A 25,412-nucleotide genomic window follows, 5' to 3' on the forward strand; every position below is an offset into this window, starting at 1 on the left:
TATTTATTGCAGCAATCTTAAATAATATTAAACATTTTGAACGAACTTATTCCCATTAGGAAAATTTGAAATTTGTTTTGGTTTTTAAACAATGCAAAAATAATAAGAAAACAGTTTAAAAATTTACCTTCTAACTGCAACAGACTTAGAGGTACAGTTGCTTGTTATGACAGGTATTAGCCTAGGGATGTGTGTGTGCTGTGGAGAAGACAAAAAACAGAGAAACACTTGAAAATACAAAAACAAAAGAAAACTAGGACAAGCACTTCCTTACTAACCTACCTAAAGCACTTCTATATTCAGATTAGACTTTCACTGAGTTTAAAAAGTATCGCTGTATACTGCCAAAGGCCATAACAAAATTTACAGAACCAGACAGACACCATACATGTAAATAAGTCTAAACTTAAAACAAATGGTTGGAATAAAATCTAAATTGCCTGATCAACAGATGTCTGAGTGAGTTCAAAAGGGGTCAGCAGAGCAATTTATTTAGATATTGTTTCAATGGAAATGTCCAATAATGGCTTTGGGTTTAACATTTGAAGATGGCAATGCAGGCGGTAAGAACTAGAAGTAATACAAAGTAGGTAACCCACAATAATCAGAATACTCTGAGTAGACTTTAGTTAATATCAAGCCCCAGCTGCAGGGGTTGCCACTGGGAAAAAGGGACTTGAGGGTGGGGAACAGTGATCTGGAAAACTTTCACTCTAAGCCTTTGTGGATTTTACTGAAAGCTTGTACATAAGTTACTCAAATAGCTACTTAAATCTAAATAAATGAGTTTAGAAAACTGAACTAAAGAGACTGTTGTTTCTGTGCTTATGTGTAATTAAGTAAATAACAGTTACAGGTGAACAAAGCCACGAGCACCAGCACCGAAAGTGGAGTGCCAGGGACTAGGGAGGAAGGAATGGCAGCGCAGCCAGGGCATGGAAGCAACAGGGCAGAGACTCGGAAGGTGGAGATGTTCAAATATTGAAAAGCAACGGTGAGTCAGAGAGCATCACCGCAGCAACCGCACCCCGCATCCACATCCGCGTGACGGGATGTGAAAGGCTCGTGTGCCAGAACCAAGTGGGAGAAGGGGCCCATACTGCACATAAGGCATGATTCCAGCACATGCAGTCACTCCAATGAAAAACGCCTCCAAACGCTGCTTACTGAGCACCAGCATTTACCACTTGCTTACTCTATGTATGGCCCAAGACATACTTACCCGAATGATTAGCCTAACCGCTACAACACCAGAAGTGGCCATAATTTTGGCACTGTTTGGAATTAAATTAAAGATAGTCGGCATGATGGCTTCAGCTCCGTGGTCAAACTTATTCCCCAGAACTGATGACAGATGCCTACAATAAGAAATGAATACTGGGCTGCAGTCGTGTTTCTCGCAAACAGTGAAGCATATAAATCTAACATTTTAGAGCCTTCACTTAGAGTTATCTAGAAATAAACACAAGGGTCTGAAATCTTTCCAAGGTACATGTAGAGGACTTGGCAAACAGCCATTAGCCCAACAGTTTGTTCCTTTTTAAAATAAATCATTTCCAACTAATTAGAATTCAAATAGCAAAAAAACAAATTTATCATACACTAATAAAACATAAACATGAAAAAGCTCCCTCACGCTTTTTCTCTTTCACCCTTTTATTTTTAACATAAAATATTCATGCTTCAAAATGCAAATGCAGCCAAAACCTTTAAACAGCCACAATGCCATCTTATGTCACTACTTCTCTGGTATTCTGACATACTTTCTAACACAGAAGTTCCAGCTTCAAACATTGATAAAAATTTACAATATATATTACATGCCTTTAATTTCAATTTTATAGCTACAGCGCTCTTCTAGAAACAATAAAAAATTCTGATAATCGTGCTATATCTTGCCAGCAAAATGAATGAAAAGGCTGAGAAACAGAAGTTTATAAATTTCTTTTTCGATATTATTAATAACAACTGCTTCAGAGCTAAGCTATGGAATATAGTTTAAAATCTGTCATACTTTACATAACTGGATGAGAAATATTGTAAAAGTACTAACAGCAATGTAACTGGAATGGGTCTTTGAGACTAGTTAGAAGTAACATTAGAAAGACCCATCAGACAGACCCCATGAACTGTCTGTGAAGCCTGTGCTGAGTCTATGTTAGGACATGTGAGAATCTGGAGCTTTGCAGTCCTTACCCCAATGTGATACAAGCCTCCCGCACTACCTGAGACCGCAGATCCTTAGCAGATAGTTTAAAGGCTCCATCCAAAAGTCGCAAATGTTGAAAGAAGTTATCATAGTCAGCAGCACCAGCCAAAAGTAAAGATCTAATCTTTTTTAGCTAATGGGATAGAGAAAATTAGGAGATATACAAAACTATTCCTAAAACAGAACATACAAAACAATAGAAGCCATCAAATATGAGAGATCAACATCAAAGTTAAATGATACAGAAATAGTTTTCCAAAAAGAATTCAGCTAGTTAAATGGTAGCTAATATAATGAACAAATCTACATCACAAATAATACAAATAATTTTTAAATGTAGTATCTGTGATAAATACATTACAATTCTACAAAATGCATTTTTTAAATTGGAAACATTTTTGTGTATACATGCTAGCCTAATGATAAATTAACAAACAACCTTCATTTTAGCTTGTAAAAAGCTCCTCCCCCCAACTTACCTTTCCCCCACACCCACTCCAACTGCCATTTATTTAATGAATCAAAGGAAGTAGCAATCCTACAGTCTTTTTTTAGTATCCTCCACTGTATCTTTACTAAATAGCTGGTCTGAATTTGAAATAGAAAACAACAGCTTTTTTACCACCCCTCTTTTTGCCAACCACTGTAAAATAGCTGTCCTCAGATCAGATACACCTTCCCTTTGATGTTCAGCCTACTTGCTTTCCTTAATCTACTTTTAAAAACAGACAGAACAGGACTTTCTAGCAAGTGATATGAAGAAAGGATCAGAGGCACACACACTGAAAATGCCACTAAGAGCAGGCTTCACTTGCTAAAAATTATAGGTTTAAGTCCTTACCCAGGTGAGGGTGGAGGGCATCACCAGACATTCCACAATTAGATCTTTGTTAAAAATATAGGAGCTACATAAAAGTGTAAGTTGGCATGTTTTACAAACAGAAATGTAAGTGAGGTACTCTACTAAAAGGTAAAATGTTAATGCAGTAATTTATATTTAAAATATTTACTACTTAAAATTCATTAGGGCTGTACCCCAATTTCATAATAAAGTGTTTAGAACATATAAACAAATCTAATGACAATGTAATCAAATGAAGTCAATGCTTACAGCAGTTACTCTTTGCTCCCAATCATGCTTGTCATCAGATAGTATTTCCCTAATCTTGTTTATGGATTCCTCAAGGTCTCGGCTGGAATAAATCTGTAAGCAACATTAATTTACAATCAAAAGAAAATTTAAAGAATAAAAAAGATTATTTCTTAATTACTAATAAAATCAAGAGCATTTAGCTAGTAAAATGAATCATTTCATTTTCTGGAAGAATCTATGAGATAACATCTGGACAGATGTGTCTTAGGGTGAGCTTCTTCCCTACTTTATGTACCCACTAGGCCTGGTGCCCACGCATGGGTAACCGAGCCTCAAATACAGCCTTACTGTAAACCTAACAGATGACTTCACATTCAAAGAGAAAGAGGCCTGCTGGGAAGCTGTCAGTGATGCACAGGTCCTTTACTACTAGTACAATATATAACACCACATTATACCTACTTAACTTTAATCACTTTCAAATCTACTTTTTCATTTATCCCCACATCTGATAAGACAGGTAGGGGAATCATCACCTAGGAATGAAGCATGCTGGGAAGGTCAAGGACTTAAGGATGAACCTTAGTCTAAGATGCCTGTAATTTTATTTATACACATATGGCAACCAAACAGCAGGTAACAAGCAATTCACATAGACATAAAATGCTACAGGAATCCAGAGCATGGATAGTTAGTGTAGACTAAGAAAAGTATTGTTACCTCCAGTCATTAATAGATAACTTGGAGACACTCAAAGCCATTAAGAAGATATAGGGCTTCACCCCAACTTTTATTAATAACCTTTGCTTCACCTGTTAGGTACTTAAGTGAAGCATCAAGATGGCATAAACTAAGCTTTATTAAGCCACTCTTCATAGCTTTCAGACAAGGAAACACTTTACATTTACAAACTTTTCTTTCTAAGAAAAACCCCTAAAGAAGCATGCTTCTTTGTTCCCTTTGATGATCTAATCACTTTTTTCCTCTTTTATGTAACCTGACCCACAAATTTATTACTAGAGCAAGCAACTGCTTTCTAGTTCTTACTGAAAGATCATCTTGGGCCTTGACTTTTGCTCTTCATTTCAGCTATAAAAGGCTCCAACATTTTCTTGTCTGCAACCTCAGATCTCCTGTAGTATTAATAGTTAAAGTTACCTTACCTAGTAAGGAACTTCCCATATCACATGCTTGAAAAGTAAAATTTGAATGAGCCTATCCTTGTTTTTAACGAAAATCAAATATCTTCGCTCACCTGCACTACAGGTACATCATCGAAGGCTTTAATAAAATCCTCTTCATCAACAGCACCAGCTCCTTCTTTTGTAGCTATAAAAGAATTTTTTAAATGTAAACAATGTGCATTAAAAGAATCTGAATATATAAAATAAAAATTACATTTTGGTAGATTTGTAACCATTTCTTTAAAGCTTAATAATATTTAGAGCGTTGTGAGCCCTGGCTGGTTTGGCTCAGTGGTTAGTTGGCCAGCAGACTGAAGGGCCTGGGCTGGATTCCTGCCAAGGGCACGTGCCTCAACTGTAGCCTCCAACCCTGGCACCAGCTGGGGCGTGTGCAAGAGGCAACCAATGGATGTGTTTCTCCATGTTTCTCTCTCCCTGCCCTTCCACTCTCTCTGAGAAGCAATGGAAAAAAATATCCTCGGGAGAGGGGGGAAAGAAATTTAGAGCATTGTAGAACTGACAAATATTACTGATTTTTAATATCAAGATGAAATATAGTAACTCCATTATATACATTAGCTTAAAGACATTTAAAGAGACTACTTATTCAAGGATGAACAGTCTAGCCTTTAAAGGATTTAGATGATTTATATTCTATTAATGTATAAGTCTGGTTTTTTTGTTTTACATGTTTACTGATTTTTAGAGAGAGGAAGGGAGAGGAAGAGAGAAAGAGAAACATCGATGTGACAGCAGAGCACCAATCAGCTGCCTCCCCCAAGCCCCCCCTACCCCCGCCCCAGGGGACTAAGCCTGCAACCCAGGCATGTGTCCTGACCAGAAATCGAACCAGTGACCTCTTGGTGCATGGGACAACGTCCAACCGAGCCACACCACCCAGGGCAATATATAAACCTTTTGAGAAATTACTAATAAACAGATGTAATAGAAAATTGAATTCTTCAGGGAATAAGATTATACTATTGTTAGAAATCTAGTATAACAAATTTGTGGAATATTCGAATAAGTCCTAAAGAATTAACAGTTTCATTTCAACTTTATATTAGCCTCGAAACATTCTCAATTCCTTTGAACTCACGGTAACTGTCAACATTTCATTTATGCATCAGTAGCAAGTTTCCCCTATAAGGCTGTTGTAAGATGCTTGTATACTTAAAAGTTAATTGCTATCATTTAGGAGAAAGTTTTTTCTTTTGCTAATACAAACTCCATACATAGAATCTTGTGACATCTTACAGTTGTTTTCATAATAAAGGTTTCAAAATTGGTGTCTACAGTCATCCTTGTAACCCTCATTAATGATTGATACTGATCACTGTAAGTGCTTTTCTAGAGCTTCTTACCAGACAACAACTCTAATGTTTGGTGTCCGGGGGTACCTGGATGAAAAAGGACTTTATGGACAACTCCTGGTAGCAGTATGTGTGCCATCCCCCCGATGAATAACCACTCACACTGCATGTACAGGCCAGCTATAAACAGTTGACAGTCACACACTGAGACGGGGTGCTCTGTTTCTGTTCTAGTGTCAGGACTGGATCCCACTGAGCAGACAGGTCCCAAGTGCCTCCTCTGTGTAAGGCACTGCGCCACGTACCCACCCATGGAAGAGGACTCTGAGACTTAAGGAATCTGACAAGGGGGAACCAACAAGAAAATTCATAGCCATGATGCTAAACAAAATGGGGAAAGATGAGATTGGGGCTAAAGGGGAAGACTGGGCCGATATCTCTGCATAGTTTACACAACTGAAATTTTTGGGAGGAATTTATGGGTGAGGGGTGGGAAGGAAAAGAAGTGGTCAGATTGTGCAGAAATTATCGAAACCTTGCTTGTGGAACTGATGATACTCAAGAATAGATGAAGAAAATGATTAGAAAGATTGTTCAGCCCTAAGAAGAATGAAGTACTGATACATACTACAATGCAGATGAACCTCAAAAACCTTTATGAAAGAAGCCAGACCAAACATCACATTGCTCTGAAATATCTAGCACAGGTAAACTCACAGGGAAAAAATGCGGATTGGTGATGGCCAGGAGGTAGGGCAAGGAAGAAATGGGGGGACGATGTATAAAGCACGTGGAGTTTTCTTTTGGGGTGATGAAACTGTTTTGGAACTAGAGGTGGTAGGTGCACAATGCTGTGAATATACTAAATACCACTGAATTATTACTTTTAAAATGGTTAATGCGATGTGAATTTAAGCTCAGTAACAAAAAAATAAAAATTTTTTAATGCACTCCCCCAAAAAAGGTTAGAACGTCACTGTCTGCCATCAGTGCAGCTCCTGGTGGCAGAGGCACTGCAGTGGCAGCAAGCTGCTCCCGTCAAGACGTCAAGACTCCCACACTCTCGGGCCAGTTCAGAGCGGGAAAGACCAGCAGGGAACAGCATTCTGATGCTAAACCTGACCCCAGCTGTAACTGAGCTCATCCTGCAAGCTCACAGTGAGCAAGGTTCTAAAAGCAATGGCAACACAATATTTTAGAAGTAAAAAGTAGGAAATCTGCACATAAATTTACAATGTGACAGCACAATGAAAGTATATAATAAGAACTCAAACTGTTCAAACTCGGGGGTAGAAAGCGGGATTTGGGGAGGGAATCTTTGTAAATCAATTTTCAAGCCTCAAGGAGCTAATCCCTACCATTTACTTAATTCCACGTCTATACTGGTCTCACAAGGAATAATGCCACCTGGAGGAACAAAATACACTTTAAAGACAGAAGGCACAATCTGACTTCTGGATAGTCTGTTTTGATGAATAAAAACTGGCTAAAAAGGCCCCATTATAGTTTCAGGCATTGCTGGATCCCAGTAATCAACAAATGCCACCAGGGCGCCCTCCTGCTCTTCCCCTACCTCTCAGCTATGTCTTCCTCCCTGTGGCTTCATTCTCCTGCAGGCTCCACTTACCCAAATGTGGCAACACAGCCGCTCAAATTTACATTCCTCCAACTCATCACCATGGGCGGACAGCATAGTAACTAAAGATGAACCAGCAGAAACACACTGCGAGCAAGATGGCTTCACTTCTGAAGGACCCAGAGGGCAAGTACCACGCACATCTGGTTTCAAAAGCTTGCTCAGCTGACCCCACAACGCCACACAGGACCAGTCTTACCTGAAGACTTGGATCCAAGAGTGGTTGATCCAAGCCGACGGGTGGTCCCCGTTCCAGCATTTCTCCGCGAGCTTGGTGGAGCTTTGGATGATGTAGAACTAGCAGAGGAAGGTCTATTACCATCCACAGAATCTTCATCATCAAAATTCTTATCTGATGAGTAAGCACAGAAATCACTGTGTTTTTTTTTAAAAAAAAGTACTTTTCACCAAAACTTAAAACCACCAGCCTTAGAGATGAATGGTTTGCCTCATCTTCTGGAATCTGAGGTGCCCATCCACGGTCTTTTCAGGCCTCAGGTAAGTCCAGCACACAGCCACAACCCTCAAGTTCACCTTCACATATCTAGAACATTCTCCTGCCCATTTTGGAAAATACAAAACACATGAAGAAGAAAGCAACCTCTCATTAAAGCCACCACCTAGAAACATTTTGGCATATTCCTGACCATTTTGTCATGCAGTTTTAAATAATAGCTGGCATAAGACTATATATCATATATCATTTTGGAATACTGCTTATTTCAAATAAGTCAATGTTTCAACATGACAAAATATTCTACATAAACACCTTTTAATGGTTGCACAGTACTTTTTAACTGGAAAATGCCACAACTGAAACACTTTCATTGTTAGACATTTAGAATAGTTTTAATACCTCATTAGAAATAATATTGAGACAAACACCTTCCTACTTGCATTTTTATTTGAATTTCAAATAATTTTAAGAAAAAAATCCCTAGAAGCAACATTACTGAGTCAAAGAGTATAAATGTTTTTGATGTATACTGCCAAACATATCTTCAGAAAGGTCATATAAATATATTTTTTTCCTGGAAGTTCAAAGAAGTGCCCACCTTGCCACACCCTTGCCAAGGATGATTATCATTTTTAAACTGCAAACAAAATTTGATAGGTGAAAGTAATGCCTCTTCGTGAAGCTGAACACTATTTAAAAAAAAATTTTCTTAAATCCTCACCTGAGGATATTTTTTCCATTGCTTTTCAGAGAGGGGGGGAGAGAGACAGAGACAGGGAGGGAGGGAGAGACACCGATGTGAGAGACACATCGATTGGATGTCTGCTGCATGTGTTGGGGCAAGGGATTAAGCCTGCAATTGAGGTACGTGCCCTTGGCTAGAATCGAATCCAGGACCCTTCAGTCTATGGGCCGATGCTCTAACCACTGAGCTAAACCAGCTAGGGCGAGGTTGAACACTTTTACATAAGTTCCTTAACTTCAAAATTTCCTAAGCAGCAGTGAATCCAATCAATATTCCTCAAGTTTCGTTTGAAATTGAAAAAATAACAACTTATTTGGGCCTTTAAAAAAAAAACACAACAACATATTTATAAACAACATTTTGATGACAAAAATTAAATCTATCATGGTGCACTATACAGAGTACCAAAGGCTTATATAGAATGTGACAGTCATTCATATGGCTGAACAAAAAACTTAAGAGTAACTAAAAACAACAAAAAAGAACACTAACATCTGTTACTGGCAATATTCAAGATTTCTGAAAAGGGGTGTTAGATCTTTACCGGTAAGTCTAAAGTAAATAATTGCTGCCCCTAAACAGATAAAAACAACCTGTTTTTCTTGATCTGTTGCTTTTTAAGCTAAACTATCAACAGCCAAGTCTTGCCTCAGGACCCTAATGTTTCTTACAACTTACCAACAATCCACTTTGAATTACATGGCTTCTTTTATTCAACATTAAGTGGGGGAAACCCATCCTTACAGATGTATATCCTACAAATCAGCTTCCTTCAAATTTCCCAGATCACCCTATCAAGCCTCTGCTTATGTTGTTTCACAGATGGTTGTTTCAATCCCTAATCAATTTCTTATCGATTCAGATATTCGGTGACCTATTAACACAGACCTCCCATGTGGATTCAAAAGGTGATTCTTCAACTACAAAGCACATTAATAAGGCCCTTGCCAAAAGTAAAATTTAGTCTAATGTAAAGGACAAGAACACCCAAACGAGGGGTCGCCCGCTGAGCACTGATAGCACTGGCAGTGTGACAATGACTCTTCTCAGCTGATCTGTCCTCAGGGGAGCTCCAAGAGCATCTGAACCATTCCAAGGGCACGGTCATTAATTGACCATGTTGAAGAACTTCTGTCATTATTCTTCTCAGAACAGTAATAGTTCCAGTTGGTGGGAAAGGTATGTAATGGAGGAAATGAGGACACTATTATACTTCATTCAAAAACTCATGTAAATTGTGTTTAGTTTTGCCTTTCTAACAAAGGCAGGCATGACATTTAGAACTGCATTCAACCGCCAACAACAACAAGGCAAACAACTGAATGGGAAATGATATTTACAAACAACAGCTCAGACAAGAATATATAAAGAACTCACACAACTAAAAAACCAACAAACACTCAAATTAAAAAACGGGCAGAGGACCTGAAAGACACCTCTCCCAAGAAGACATACAAATGGCCAGCAGATACACTAAAAGATGTTCTACCTCACTAGCAATTAGGGAAATGCAAATCAAAACTACAAGGAGATACCACCTCACACCTGTTGGAATAGCTATTATCAACAAGACAAGTAATAAAACAAGTATTAGAAGGTTATGGGGTAAAAGGAACCCTCACTCACTGCTGGAGGGAATGTAACTGGTACAGCCATTGTGGAGAACAGTATGGTAGTTCCTCAAAAAATTAAGAATAGAGTTACCACAAAACCCAGTAATCTCTCTTCTGGGTATCTATGTACCCAAAAAACTCAAAAACATTTATTCACAAAGATTTATGCACCCCTATGTTCATTGCAGCATTATTCATGGTGGCCAAGACATGGGGACAACCAAAGTGTCCTTCGAAAGAGGACTGGATAAAGATGATGTGGTACATGTACACAAGGTCATTAAGAAAAGACAAAATACTACCATTTGCAAGTACATAGATGGCTCTGATGAATATTATGCTAAGTGAAATAGTCAGAGAAAGCTAAGAACCATATGATTTCATTCATATATGGGATATAAAACTGAAACTCAAGAGACACAGATAATAGTGTGGTGGCTACCGGAGGGAAGCGGGGGTAGTGAAGGGTAAAGGGGACAAAATATACGGTGATGGAAGATGACTTGACTTTGGGTGGTGGGCACACAGTGCAATATACAGGTCCATGTATCATAGGAATGCACATTTGAGGTGGATTAAAGATAGCGGCAGACTGAGTGGAAGCTTCACTGACACTCTCCCAGGACCAAATTGGAATTACAACTGAAATATAGAAAAACCATCCTCAATAATCAACTGCAACTGCAGAGGAGCTGGAAAGCACCCTCAAAACCAAGGATGAAAAGTGGAGACAACACAGAGACTGGTAGGAAGTGTGGATGTGAGAGGGCTGGCTGGGCTCCCACAGGCAGCAGCTGAAGGTCCGGAGGGATATCTCAGCTGTGGGGGCTCCCATTGAGGACTGTGGAGCCTAAACCCCAGGCTGGCTTCCCAGCCCAGAGCACCAGCACTGAGAAAGATGCCCACAGAACATCTGGCTGTGAAAAGCAGCAGGCTTTCTGCTGACAGTAAGAGAAAGCTGGAACTGCAGGCACCCTCTTAGAGATAATGCACAAAGTTTCCTGTGCAGCCACTCATCTTGGGCTCCAGCAAAGGGAGGGCAGAGTCGACTGGAGCTGTGTGAGGACAGTCTAGGGTTGGGGGCTCTGGAGACAGAGCTCAGAGGGCACCCCTCTGGAATCCTGTTCAGGGCAGAGGACATCTTTCACAGACAGACATGTACCTTCCAAGCAGCTTTTGCCTAGCAGGGAAGCAATTTTGCCACCCTGCTGGAAAACCTCTCGCCCTACCCTGTACGGTTTCTAAAGCCTGAAGCTCATTAAGAGTCTGATAACAATCAGCCACCGGACCCTGTGGAGTTTCTACAGCCTGAGGCTCATTAAGAGAATCAGAATAATCAGCCTGCAGGCAGAGGTGGACCTTAAAGTGCTTTGAGTCTTTGCCTGAACTGCTTCTGGACCCGGGCCTTGGTAAAGCAGACTTTGGTGTGCATCTTGGTCCTGTCCAAATGCACCCACCAACAGAGGGGACCTCAAGCCATGGTTGTTAATAGCTCCAAACAGGGTACTCAAGGCCAGTCACAAACAGCATCTGACATTGGCCTGCACCAGAGACCTTCCAAAAAGACTGAGAGTGCTAGCAGGCCTACCTAATACATAGAAACCAACCCAAATAGGCAGCCAAAATGGGGAGACCAAAAAACAAGCTCCAAATGAAAGAATAAGAGAAGTCTCCAAAAAAAGAGCTAAATGAAATGGAGATAAGCAATCTATCAGATATAGAGTTCAGAATCCTGATTGTAAGGGTGCTCAAAGCATGAAAAAAAATATGGAAACTATGAAAAGTGACCAGTCAGAAATGAAGCATGGCATAGCAGAAATAAAGAATCAACTGGAAGGAATAAAGATCAGATGAAAGGAAGCTGAGAACTGGATCAGCAAATTAGAAGACAGGGAAGAAAAAAATCACTCAGAGATCCAAAAAGAAAAAAAACAATTGAAAAACAGGAGGACAGTCTAAGGGAGCTGTGGGACAACATGAAATGTAACAATATTCACATCATAGGAGTAGTAGAAGAGGTCGAAAGTGGGCAAGGGCTAGAGAACCTGTTTGAAGAAATAATAGCAGAAAACTTCCCTAACCTGGTCAAGGAAAGAGTCATACAAGTTCAGGAGGCACAGAGAGGCCCAAGCAAGAAGAATCCAAAGAGGCCCATGCCCAGACACATCATAAATGAAATGCCAAAAATTCAGGACAAAGAGAGAATCATAAAGGCAGCAAGAGAGTAGCAATCTGTGACCTACAAAGGAGCTTGCATACGGTTGTCAGCTGCGTTCTCATCAGAAACTCTACAGGTCAGACGGAACTGGCATGAAGTATTCAAGGTAATGCAAAACAAGGATCTGAAACCAAGACTACTCTATTCAGCAAGGCTATCATTCAAAATAGATGGTGAAATAAAGAGCTTCCCAGACAAAAACAGGCTAAAGGAGTTTATCACCACCAAACCAACACTGCAGGAAATGTTAAAGGGACTGCTGCAATTAGAAGTAGAAATAGAAGCATTGCAAGAAATGTTAAAGGGGTGGCTGTAATAAGAAGAAATAGAGAAACATAGGCATAAAGAATTAAAATGGCAATAAATAAGGACCTATCAAGAATAACCTTAAAGACTTTAAGGGAGATATCAACAGCAATACAATCACAGTCGTTGACTTTTAACACTCCACTGACTTCACTGGATAGATCTTCCAGACAAAAAGTCAACACAGAAAGTGACTCTAAATGGCACACTAGATCAGATGGGTTTAACTGATATTTACAGGACATTTGACCCCAAAGCTGCAGAATATACATTCCTCTCGAGTGACCATGGGTCATTCTCAATAATAGACCACATGTTAGGACACAAAACAAGTCTCTACAAGTTCAAGAAGACTGAAATCATATCAAGCATCTCAGATCACAAGGGCATGAAATTAGAAATCAACTACAGTAAAAACACTCAAAAACCTTCAAACACATGGAGGCTAAATAGCATGTTATTAAACACTGAATAGGTTACCAATAAGATCAAGAAAGAAATCAAAAACTTCCTGGAAACAAATGAAAATGAACACCCCACAACCCAAAATTTATGGAACACATAGAAAGCAGTCCGGAGAGGGAAGTTCACATCACTGCAGGCCTAACTCAAAAAGCAAGAAAAATTTTTAGTAAACTCTCTAACCCTACAACTTAAAGAATTAGAAAGCTTCTCTCTGAAGGCTTCCAGACCAGGGCTTTGTTTGCTAGGAGTTGTGTGTTTCTTTACTACCGCTTCCATTTCATCAGTTGTTACCGGCCTATTCAGGTTTTCAGACTCTTCCTGATTCAGTTTTACATGATCTCACTCATATGTGGAATCTAATAAACAAAATAGACTGAGCAACAAAATAGATCCAGAGACATAGAAGCAGGGAACAGACTGATGACTCTCAGTGGGAAGGTGGAGGTGGGGGAGTGGGTGGGGAGAGATTAATCAAAGAACTTATATACATATATGCATAACCCCAGGACACAGACAAGAATGTGGTGAAGGCCTTGGGGGGGGGGGGTATGCGGGTGGAGGGGATCAATGGGAATAAAAGGGAGGATATCTATAATATTTTCAACAATAAAGAAAAATTTTTAAAAAGAAATGGATACTTAAAATCTGTTGACCAATGTCACCCCAATAAATATAATAAAAAATGGGGGGAAAGAATTGCACTCAGTTATGGAGAATTACTTTCAATAGTCCAATTTCATTGGAATTCCTGGGATTTGTGCTTGTGGCAACGATGGATTAGCAAGGACCAGACTTAATCTCTTAGAGTAAATAGCTAAAAACCAGGCAGAATGTATAAAACTACTTTCAGACAGGGACAGGCAATGCAGAACTGTGATCCCTGAAAAAAGAAGAACAAGGTAAGTTATACAATCCCTCCTTTCTGCCAGGAGACAATTTCCAGGCCACCAAGCACATGGGAACCCAAATTGAACCTGGTAGCCTTGCTGAATTGAGAAAATGAAGATCGGAGTTCCGAAAGACTGAGTTGGCTGAAAGTTACAAAGAGTGCTATAAAAGAGGAAGCTGCCCAAGAAGAGAGTTCTAGAAATGTACTAAGTTCTAGCCATGCATGTGTGAGTAAAATTCTACAAGGCAGGGGAAAAATGACCAGGAATCTACAAAATGATTCTCAAAGTTTATACAAAGTAGGAAGATCTTCAAGCACCAGTGTTCTGGGTGACTCCCTGGAGGCATTCAATAGAGACTTCGAGAGGGTAGGCCTTAGTAGCAGAACTGAACTATTTCTGGAGTGAAGGCTACACTAAACCTGCCTGATGAGAGTTTGAAACAGCCTCAAGGGGATTAGACAGATCTGCAAGTAACTTAACTGCTTTGCCAAACAAAGCATAACATTCTTTAAAGTAATAAAAGGAAATGCAGACACTCAACAACGTAACATTCACAATACACAGCATGTAATCAAAATTTCATAAACACTATGATAAGCAAGAAACTGTGACCCATAATCTGGAAGGGGGGAAAAGTCAGAAAACAGTAATGACAGCGATAATGAAACTAGCAGATAAGAACAATACAACTGCTGCCCAGCCAGTGTAGCTCAGTGGATTGAATGTCCTCCCATGGACCAAGAGATTGCTGGTTCAATTCCCAGTCAGGGCATATGCCGGAGTTGGGGGCTCGATCCCCAGCTGGAGGTGTGTGCAGGATGCAGCCGATTGATGTGATGTTTCTCTCTCATTGATGTTTCTCACTCTCTCCCTTTCCCGTCATCTCTCTTTAAAAATGAATAAAAATGTGTGTTTTTTAAAAAAAGAACATTACAACTGCTATAACTATGCGCAAGTATTAAAGGAATATATAGACATAATGAGAGAAAAAGATTTTTTAAAAGGACCAAATGGAACTTCTGGAAATTAAGGAAACACAGTACCTGAAATGAAAATTTCATTGAATGAGATAAAAAAATGAGATAGTGCAGGACAGAAGAAAAAAAATTTAAGAGAATTTAAACACACAGCAATAAAACTTAACCACAATTAAACAGACAGATGGGGGAGAGGGGCTGAAAAAATTAAGCATCTCAGAGACCTGTGGGATGGTATTTAGCAGTCTAACACACATAAAACTGCACTATCAGCAGGAACAAGAGAGGAAAAGGCCGCATTACCTACAGAAGGCTTCAGCAGAAACCACATGCACTACAAAACACAATGATATCTTGAAAATGGTAAGAGTATTACCCTAGAATTCTATATCCAGCAAAAATATCTTTTAACAATAAAGGCTAAATAAAAATTTATTCAGGCAAACAAAAAAACAAAGAATTAGTCACCAGAAGACCTACCTGCACTCCAAGAAATGTTAAAAGATCTTCAGGCAAAAACAAAACAATACAAAATGGAAATTTGAATTTACACAAAGAAATGAATCACACTGGAGACAGTAAATATGTGAACAAATCTAAGACTTTCTCATATTTTAATTACTGCAAAAAATGCTTAAAGCAAGAATAAACCACTCAACATTTAGTTTTCACTCTTTATATTGTCATGTTATGGGCAGATAACCTGGTGGCCGGTTATCTGCCCATATGGTATATGGTGGCAGTTAGGAAATAGGTTGTTGTGTAGGATGCCACACAAAAAACAAGCTAAGAAAGCTTGAAGAAAATGAAAACAGTTCAGATTCTGTCCTCAAAGGGCTTATATTTTTAAAAGTTAACTATAATTTGTCCAAATTTACTGAAGATGTCACATATGGTGTGCTGCAGTGAGAAAGTGCATGATTCACCTCCGATTTCTGTATGGAAACACCTCCCAAGGGCGGGAAGGACAGAAAAGGCATATTGAACAGCCCGTGGAGAGTTTTTAAAAATGGAGCTCTAGTAGTCTCCTTCAGTCTTTACTGACCCTTTGGAAAGAGATGTAGCAGGCTTACTTATCTGATTTCCTGACCAGATTAGAAGAACCTAAATATAGGAATAGTGAGAAAGGGGGGTGCAGGAGTTGCACAGAGTGACGTTAAGAAGTGACAGTTGAAACCCAGACAGCTAAGTAGAAAGTATAAAAAGCTCTTTCCGTCTCCAGCAGCACAGCTAGAGGAGCTGCCTCCAAGCATGCCCACCTGCAATGGGTGGTCATACAGAACTGCACCGAACTCCAACATCTGAAGGCCCGCAACTCCTTTAGCTAAAATGGGCTGATTCACTGCAAGACGGTGGGCGTGGAGCCTTGGCCCACGGCAAAGGTATGGTAGTCATCATTAAGTGGAGATCCAGCCAGTGAAAGCCGGCCACTTCCTGTGTGCACACCTCCATCAACAAGAACACTGGTGCCACCCTGAGCACCATTCTGCACATGACCTTGAAGAACAAGTACTGCCTGAATCTGCGCATGGCAGACATCAGCAGGCCCAGTGCCACCCTGCACAGCCAGAAGCCTATGATGGTGAAGAGGAAACACTGCCCCACCAAGAGCTCCCAAGCACCCTCTTTCCCCAAAGCAATAAAGGTATCAGCTAATTTTCCTAAAAAAGATTTTTAAAAAAATTTTTTTAAGAAGGACAGTAAACCCTCAATTTTGCTGACCTCAATTTAACAGACAAAATTTCAGGTCCATACGTCATATGTGAAAATTAACACCCTGTTAATTTTAAAATGCTTTTAACCAAGATTTGCTTATAATTAACAAGTTATTTTTTTCATTATTAATTCACTGTTATTTTTAACAAATTTTAGCAAACAGGCCATAGACTGGAAAAAACACACTGCAGTAAATTCACCAATACAAAAAAATATTACATATCTACAACTGTAGTCTACATATTCAAATTCAAGAGTCACCGATCATAAACAATGTTCAGCAAATGATTAAACGTGATCACACCACGTGACACACGGTAAGTGGTTCTGTTGTCCCCTGGTGTGACTTTCTACACCAGTTTTAACGAGTGTGGGCCTATGTTCCAACCTACACTAAGCCATGCCCCAGCAGTGTGTATCTGTATACTCACGGTGCCTGGTGAATGCATGCATTCACTAGGCCTATTAAGTATAAATTTAAAATTACAGTAATACATATAGAAAACTTTTCTATAAAATTAAACATTTTTTTTGGTCAATTTTTTTTAACATACACATTCGGAAACCCTACTTTATTATATAACAGACTTTTGGCTTAACGGACACCCCCTCGCCTGAATTAGTCTATTATATTGAGGTTTGCCTGTATAATAAGCAAACACACACACAGAAAAACCCACAAACCCGGACTGTGTAGAATGCTTGTGCCAGTGCAGAGGTCAAATCACATTTATACAATTTAACAGCACAACAGCAGGTGTTCAAACTGCTACCCTGCACCAGCAGGGTTCAATTCTTTTTCATGTGCTCTGTCAATGAAGAAAGTAACTCTCATTTTCTGTCTGGATGGGAATTCAGGGAAACAGGAAAAAGAGTGCACCAGATTCGTTTTCCAGATTAACAGCTGGACACACTTCTTTAAATTTAGACATACTTCGCCTGAAAAGGAGTTTGGAGGGTAAACGCCAATTGATCATACTATTTGAAAACTAACACACTATTTAAAAATAAGTTTACCCTGCGTTTCCCAGCTCTATGGACACCTAGAAATGAAAATCAAATTAAAAAGGTTAGGCTCTCGGAAAGGTACCCAGTTTCAGACACCTGGGAGACGCTCTTGTGTAGAAGGTATCATTCCTTAATTGGACAAAAAGGCTGTACTTGCCACTGCACAGCAAGTACAGAGTGGATCCACTCTGAATCCAGTCCAGGATGTGCAGCCTCCCAGTCCCAGCGTCTAACATACTTCAGTGCTACTCAACCAAACAATACATAATGAACTCTACTAGCCATTTAAGTTCACATTTTTTAGGCTTTTCAGCTTAAGCAGACATCTTTTTTTCTAGCGCTTTAAGGCAAAAACTTGCGTGAAAATGAGTATTTTTAGCTATGTAAGCTTATGCTGTTATCAATTTAAGGTTTTTCACACAATAAGACAACCTACATTACACAGAAAATGGTCTTACAGAAGGATTAGTCCTCCCTAAGCCCAGAGAAATGACTAATTCTGTCTCCTACCACCACTGCAGACTGTCACCTGAGAGTCACTTCTCCTATGCGCAGTCTGGGGTACAAACCTGGAATAAGGGAACTGAAGCCTTCAGTTCCCAGCTACCATCACCTCCTTTACGCCTTTAAAAAAAAAAAATCACCCAAGCTCCACGCTTCCTTTCACAGCACTGTGATGAAACATTTGAAAATGACTCATGAAATTTTTAGAATGACACTAATTTTCACAGCACTGTTACGAAACATTTGAAAATGACTCATGAAATTTCTAGAGTGACACTGTAATTTTCACCTAACTCAATCACCCCACTCCTCGCAACCCAGTTAGTAGGCACGGCAGAGTGAAAAACACCAGCAAAGTAGCATGCCAAAAGGGACTACTGATACAAAAGAGATTTTAAAACACAGAAGAGACAGGATTCTTGGGGGGGAAAAACAAAAAGGCCGGAGTACAGTCATCTGCGCACTCAACACAAACAAGCAGAATTCTAAAAGCTGAACAAGTCTGTGACCTTGTCTTGAACAAGTCTCTGAACTGTGGTCAAGATGCTAGAGGAAGGCTGAAGAGCGACCAGGGCTGACACCCAGGGCAGAGCAGTCCCTTGGCCAGGCCCCAGCCGCATCAGAACTGAACTTTCATCAGGCAGCAGAGGGGAAGACAGACAAGCCACAAATAGGTTCTATGGGTCAAAACGATCAGAAATACCTTCAAATACCACTGTGGCTATGGGTCTCAGTCTAGTGGAGCACAGAAACATATCAGACTTTCAGTCTGGTGTCAGAAACATGGAATTACAATCTTTGGATTATATTGTCCATTAAGAAAATTCACATACACACTCGACTATGAACAAGATGTCAGAGAAACTCGGAAATGTCTGTTCCATTGTCCATCTGCCAGAAAAGCAGAACCTAAATCGCAAAGCTTTTCCTCTCCTCTCTCCTCCTAAGGCAGGCTCTGACAGATGGACCCCAAGCTCACTTTCAAAAGCAAAGATAACTAACACTCTATTTCACTGCATCAGGGTCACTTTGTGGGAGCTTTCAGGTTCATCTGAAATTCTCCTCCAAAGGAGTGTGAAATGTGGCTGCCTAGTACTAGAGTATAATCCGCATTCCCACGGGGAGGCTGCACAGAAGCATGCTAATAAGCCCAGAGGCTGGCTGCTGTTCATCAATCTCCCAAAATTCATCTGCAAGTCTTTCCCCACATGCCTGACACATCCCTATGTATTCTTGAAACCACTAATCAACTAGTAGCTCCACTAAGGTCCTGCCCAGCTCTGCCCACAGTCAACTGTGCCCTTCTCTGTGCTACAAAGCCACAAATGTGCCTTTTATTCCATACTCCATCTCACCCTGGAATTAGCTGTCTGCAGATCTGTTTCTCTGTCCCTGGAGTGGGCAACGTTTCGGTTTCTTCTTGGTATTCCTAACACCTAAAACAAGGCCGGGCAAACACACAGTGAGCATTCTAATATTAATTCTGGCAGTCCACGTGAAGGCAGGCAAAATCTGTGGATGGATGCAAACTATGCTTTATGTATTGTTTTTAGAAGCTTTTATTACTTTTAAAAATACATTAAGGTTTTAGATAATAAAGTCAAACAAGGCTATGAAAATATCTAAGGGCAAATCAAGAAAGTAAGGCAATTACCACCTTAAATATTGTTTAACTTTCCTAATTTTCCCCCAGAGAGAAATATCTTTTTTTTTCATGATAAAATATATGCCTATTTTAAAATTAAAAGTCAAAGTTCTCTTATAAGTAACTGCTAACGATATATACGCATTTCTAGACTTTAATGCCCTCATAAACATACCATTACACACACACACAAAACGGCTATTTTTGCCCATTATTAATATTTAGTAAATATTTTTCTATATCAATATTAGTCTAATCTATTTTTAAGAACTATCCATTATTAAACTGTTTACATACATTGTATTTAACCAATCACCTACTGATACTTTGATGTTTTGCATTTTCCACAACACTGTAGCTGATATGTTTAAAAGTAACAACAGTTAATGTACACACACCACCTAACTGCATACACCAGGCCCTGTGCTTGGTGTTTTGCATATTCTCATTAAATCCCCTGGACAACCGTAGAGGGAAGTACTATTATCACTCCACTCTGAAAGATGACAACACTTAATCCATCCAGACATAACATGCCCAAAGTCACACAGCTAACTAGAGGTGGATGAAGCCAGGATTCAAGACCATGTCTGTCTGACTCAAGATCCTATGACTGAGCCATTATAATAAGTAACTGCCACCCAAAAAAGAAATTGACATCAATTGTTCATTTACCATGTGCTGTCTATGCATTGCTTTATTTATTTATTATAACAGATGTTTACTTACTTAAGAAAGTTATTTAAAATAATTCTTAAACACAGAAACATCAATATCTCTTATGAAGAAAGACAAAGAAATCCTCAACAAAATACTAGCAAAACAAATCCATCAACATATAAAAGGAATTATCATCATGGCCAAGTGGGATTTATCCCAGGAATATCATGTTGGTTTAACACCTTGCTGACCCGCTATTTCGAGCCAGAACTCACCCGCACAGCCGGCTATTTTTCCACACTTGAATACTCATGACTGGTCAGCAAGGTGTTTAAAATTACTTAAATTAATGTAAGTGCAGGCACAAGTTAGCTCGTGACCAGTTGGCAAGGTGTTTTCATACCCAAAAATCAATTAGTTTAATACATCATATTAAAAGAATAAAAGACAAAAAACAACATGCTCAACAGACACAGCAGAAGTATTTGACAATAAAAATATCCAAAATGAAACCCTTTCATGCTAAAAACACTACTAACAGGGATTAGAAGGGAATACCATCAACCTGATGAAGACATCTACAAACTACAAAAAATCCTCTCCCGTTTACAAAACTAAGAAAGGCTTCTGTTAGAGCCTGAGGGGTATAAAACTGTTTAACCTGGATGGAAACAGTTATTTCACAGCACAGAAAAGAAACTGGCATACTGGAAGGCGGGAGGGTGCTAACAGAGTGTGACTTCCTCCCCGCAACAGGTGATCCACTACCTACCAGAGGAGAGACTGAAACACAAGCACGCGTTACATGAGGGGTCACTTTCCATCCTTCAGCCAAGAGCTTGCTGCCAAGCTGTCACTTTAAGACTATCTCAACCAGGACACCCTTCGTGCAGGTAATGCGAGAAGATAGAACCCCCGCCACAAAAGGAGGACAAGTCCAACATTCACTTCAGTTTTACTGGTCCTTTAAAAAGAGAGCTAAACAGGGAAGAAAGTGGGAGACGACAGGGAAGGAAAACACCACCAGAAACAGAAAAGGGAAGTGAAACATAAGCAGGGCATGAAGCGAACCTCCACTAACACCTGATGCTCCGAGGCACTGCTGGGCGCAGAAAGTTCACACTGGGTAAAAACTGCTGAGTGCCTTCCCTCTGCAGGTGCAGATCAAGGCTCATTTCTTCTTTGGGTCTCAGACACAAAATGTTCTGGATGCTGCTTTATAGTTTATAAGCAGGTAACAGTGAGCAAGCTCAGGCGCCAGAGGCCCAGGCATGACTTGGTGGGTGAGGAAATGCACAGCGGGTGCTGGGCATTGAGCCTGTCCTAAGGTGGCGCCATTAGTCACATGCCTGTACTTTCATCAAGACCAACCTCAGGTTTAAAAAGAGGCTTAAAAAAATGGGAATAGGCTTCAGTGTTCTTATCTATGGAAAAAGGGGGTAACAGTGTCTGCTTACAGGGAACATCCAAAGTGTTGCCTGCCCAATAACACTCCCTCTTCTTCCACAGACAGCAGAGAGCAGTTCTGGGTGACCACCCTCCCCACCTCCGGCTCTCAGAGCAACCACACCCCTGCCTCAAGGAATGGGTAAGCCCAGCCCTGACCAAAGCATCAGGGATCCACCTGCCCACCACAGTAGTGAATCCTAGAGCCTCTCTTCTGGACTTGAGGGAATTGTGTAGATGCAACTGGAGCTGCTGGAGCCAAAACAATGGAGGCCCCTGCCTAAGAGTGAATGTGGCAAACCATAAGCAGCAGAGGTGGTGAGAGAGCTGAGACCAACACCAGGTTTGCATCCCTGGGAGTAAAGCAAGATCTACCAACACCACTCAGGTACATAAGCCAATTAATTCCCTTTTATTTACAGACTTTGGAACAGAGCTTGTGTTACTTCTAACCCAGAGAATCTCTATACTACATTAAAGGGATGTCATGAAGTTAAGACAGAATATATGTAAAGACAGGAAAACTGTAGGTACGCAGCAAATGGAGCTATCTACACAGTTGCTGTGTTATGCTTCGAGTATAAAAAGCCCTTCAAAAATATGCAGATGGAGCTGAATAAGAATGGAATTTTTATCAATGATCTTAAAAGGCATACACAAATAATTCAATTTACACAAGAAATGTATGGACATTTCTGAGAAACAGGAAGCACAGTTAGAACACCTTCCCTAGAGCTGGTTCCAAAAGGAAAAGGGTCCCTTCCCTCTCCCCACCCCGTCCAGATGCCCTGGGATTGCCCCAACAACAGTTTCCTCAGGGTCACAGGAAAGAAATTTGTCATTTAGAAGGAAAAGGAAAAAAGCTAAGTTAGGAGTATGTTTCCACCAACTCTCCACAGTCTCTTGTAACTTGGAAGTTTGAGTCAGGGCACAGTGTCACCTGAGAGGTGACCTGTCTCCGAGCAGTCCCTCCACTGCTTCTGTAATGAAGCTGGGTGGATGCCCAGCAGCAGCAGCCTCCGCTCACTGGGCGGCTGGAGAGCACACCTCTGAATGTCAACAGCAGCCATGCACACCAGCTTCCTTCCTCCATCTCCTCAGCATTCATTCATCAAGCACCACGATGTGCCAGGTCCTCTGTTGGGAACTGGGACGCAGAAAGTAAAGCCCGTGGTTATAAGAGTTCACAGTGCAGCCTGGGGACAGACACACACAAACAGCAGCAGTCCCTCCTGATTCAGTGTGACGCTTTGTAAAGCCGCTCACAGGCTGCGCTGTAATGCAGACGGGGGCAGACGGAAGATGGCCAAGTAAACCTAGAAAGGACCCACTATGCCTCCTACCCACCCTCTGCCACAACTCATTCCATCAACTGTGTCTGGCACTGAGGGATTAAATATTAACTGGAAGTGTGGGGTGCTTTAAATGTGCGCACATCCTGAGTAATTCAGGAACACCTTGGACCACGCTGCTGAGTGAATACACGATGAGAGAGAACGAATTCCAAAGACTCTTCCTGGACAGGTGTAAGAGGAATTTCTGACAGATATATTGAACAAACCAGCCAGCTGCCCTCTGCACACAGGTCCAGGAGCCCCACTGCCCTGGGGCTATCCCCATCTTGGGCACCAAGGAGCAGAGGATTGAAGGCAAAGTCCCCATGCCGAGCAGTTAGGGTTATTAGTTAGTATCTCTTGACCAATCTGGAGGCCCAATTTAAATGAGGCCTGTGAATACTATGCCTTCCCCAGAGGAAAGGACCTACAACGGCACAGCAAGTCAGGTACAGAAGATGAATCTTCAAGAAGAGAATCTGCCAGTACATCTCAGAAAGACTAGAAATGCACTAGAAATGCTGCTTTATAATCTGAGTATGGAAGAGCTCTCCAGAAAGTGAATCAGGGAAGATAGGGAATAAACTATCCTTCTTGCTGGGGTAACTACCACTGTGCTCCAAGGAGACTTAAATTAACTCCCTATTAACAGACTCCAGTAAGCCACAGGAACTCTTGGTCAGACTGAAAGCCTGGCTCTGCATCCTGTTGAGGACCTCATGCACAGACATGGTATGTTAGTGCCATAAACTCTGGATGGATCCAGGGTAAGACAAAAGTAGGAGGCGTCTTCCTGAGAGAGCCTCTTCTGCTTCTACTGCCTGCTGGGTAGCCAGTGCCAGGGCTGTCCTCTTGCCTTCTCCATCAGACACCTAACCCAAGTTTCATCAGCTGCAGGAAGGGGAGGAGAGAGGAGGCTTAAATAAATGGTTATTTTATGACTTTTTCTCTTCTAGCTGTCAAAGGTTCTTGGGGATAAAAGAGAGTCTTCACATCTGGGTACCTGCTTTAGCCCCTCTACAGAGCAGGGTAGAACATTAGTTCAAATCAACTCACTCATGACTCTCTGGCCATGAATTTTTAGCTACTTGAAGGCTTCTCTCCGGGGAAATAAGATTATCAAAGGGACTTACATGGGATTACACGGAATCCTATGAAACATGAATCAGTCAAGCACAGGAAAGCAATTAACCAATGCAGTGAAGAAGAATTTGTGGAGATCTTTCCTATTAAATAGCTCTGAGAAAATGTATTTTGGGTCTATTTCATTTTCCCCAATTATTAGTCTTGTTTCTTTAGTGCAGTGTTTATTCAAATCTGAATAATTCCAGTCTTACAATTTGAAAGTTAAAAGACATAACTGACGGTTTTCTATGGTCTTAATAAGGATGGAGACTTTGGGTAACTATAACACAATGCAGGCATAAAAAATTTACTAGTGCTAAGGACTCAAGTACCTTTCATTGAGCTTATTCCAACAGCTATCTGGAGTTCACAATGCTGTAATTATTTACATAATTACAAAGCAAACAGTTATATAGACTAAAAATAACTTGCTTCAAAATTTCAAAGTAGTTGGCTTTCTAAAAGTCTTTTAATTACATGTGGGTACCAATAATTACCAATGGCACTCAGGTTTGTCATTTTTCTAGAGAATTACCCAAATTGCGTCTCTTCCAGCTAAGAGTTTCTGAGACAGACAGTCTGATGCATGCCCGTGTGTAGAGGCCACACAATTGCAGGCTAGAAACAGGAAGCACCCAAAGGCAAGCTCAGGAGGTATCAATACCACGGGAGGTTGTGAGCAAGTGTATTTTAAGGGAAGAAAATACAGGTAAGTACAGTTTCATTACATAAGATAGAGAATATCTTCAATGTTTTTTATAAATTATAAGCATATTATTGAAATTACTTGTTGGATAACTGCCCTTTCACACTGATCTGGTTATTTTCTAGACCTAAGCACAGATCAAGTGAGTATGCCACACTCCAC

General features: G+C 40.4%; 1 protein-coding gene across 5 annotated transcripts in view; it reads right to left on the reverse strand.

Moving 5' to 3' along the window:
* CLASP1 (cytoplasmic linker associated protein 1) overlaps positions 1–25,412 on the reverse strand; it is a 267,208-nt gene that overhangs the window by 112,619 nt on the left and 129,177 nt on the right. For all 5 annotated transcript variants that reach the window (XM_081143238.1, XM_081143235.1, XM_081143239.1 and 2 more), the window contains 6 exons: positions 7,635–7,787; positions 4,558–4,631; positions 3,321–3,413; positions 2,197–2,342; positions 1,223–1,358; positions 128–198 (listed from right to left, as the gene is read on the reverse strand). In XM_081143238.1, coding sequence (XP_080999364.1) covers positions 128–198; positions 1,223–1,358; positions 2,197–2,342; positions 3,321–3,413; positions 4,558–4,631; positions 7,635–7,787 — 673 coding nt within the window. The remainder of the gene's footprint in view (positions 1–127; positions 199–1,222; positions 1,359–2,196; positions 2,343–3,320; positions 3,414–4,557; positions 4,632–7,634; positions 7,788–25,412) is intronic.

This window comes from Miniopterus schreibersii, assembly GCF_964146895.1.
Source record: "Miniopterus schreibersii genome assembly, chromosome: 7".
In the NCBI taxonomy this organism is placed as follows: domain Eukaryota; kingdom Metazoa; phylum Chordata; class Mammalia; order Chiroptera; family Miniopteridae; genus Miniopterus; species Miniopterus schreibersii.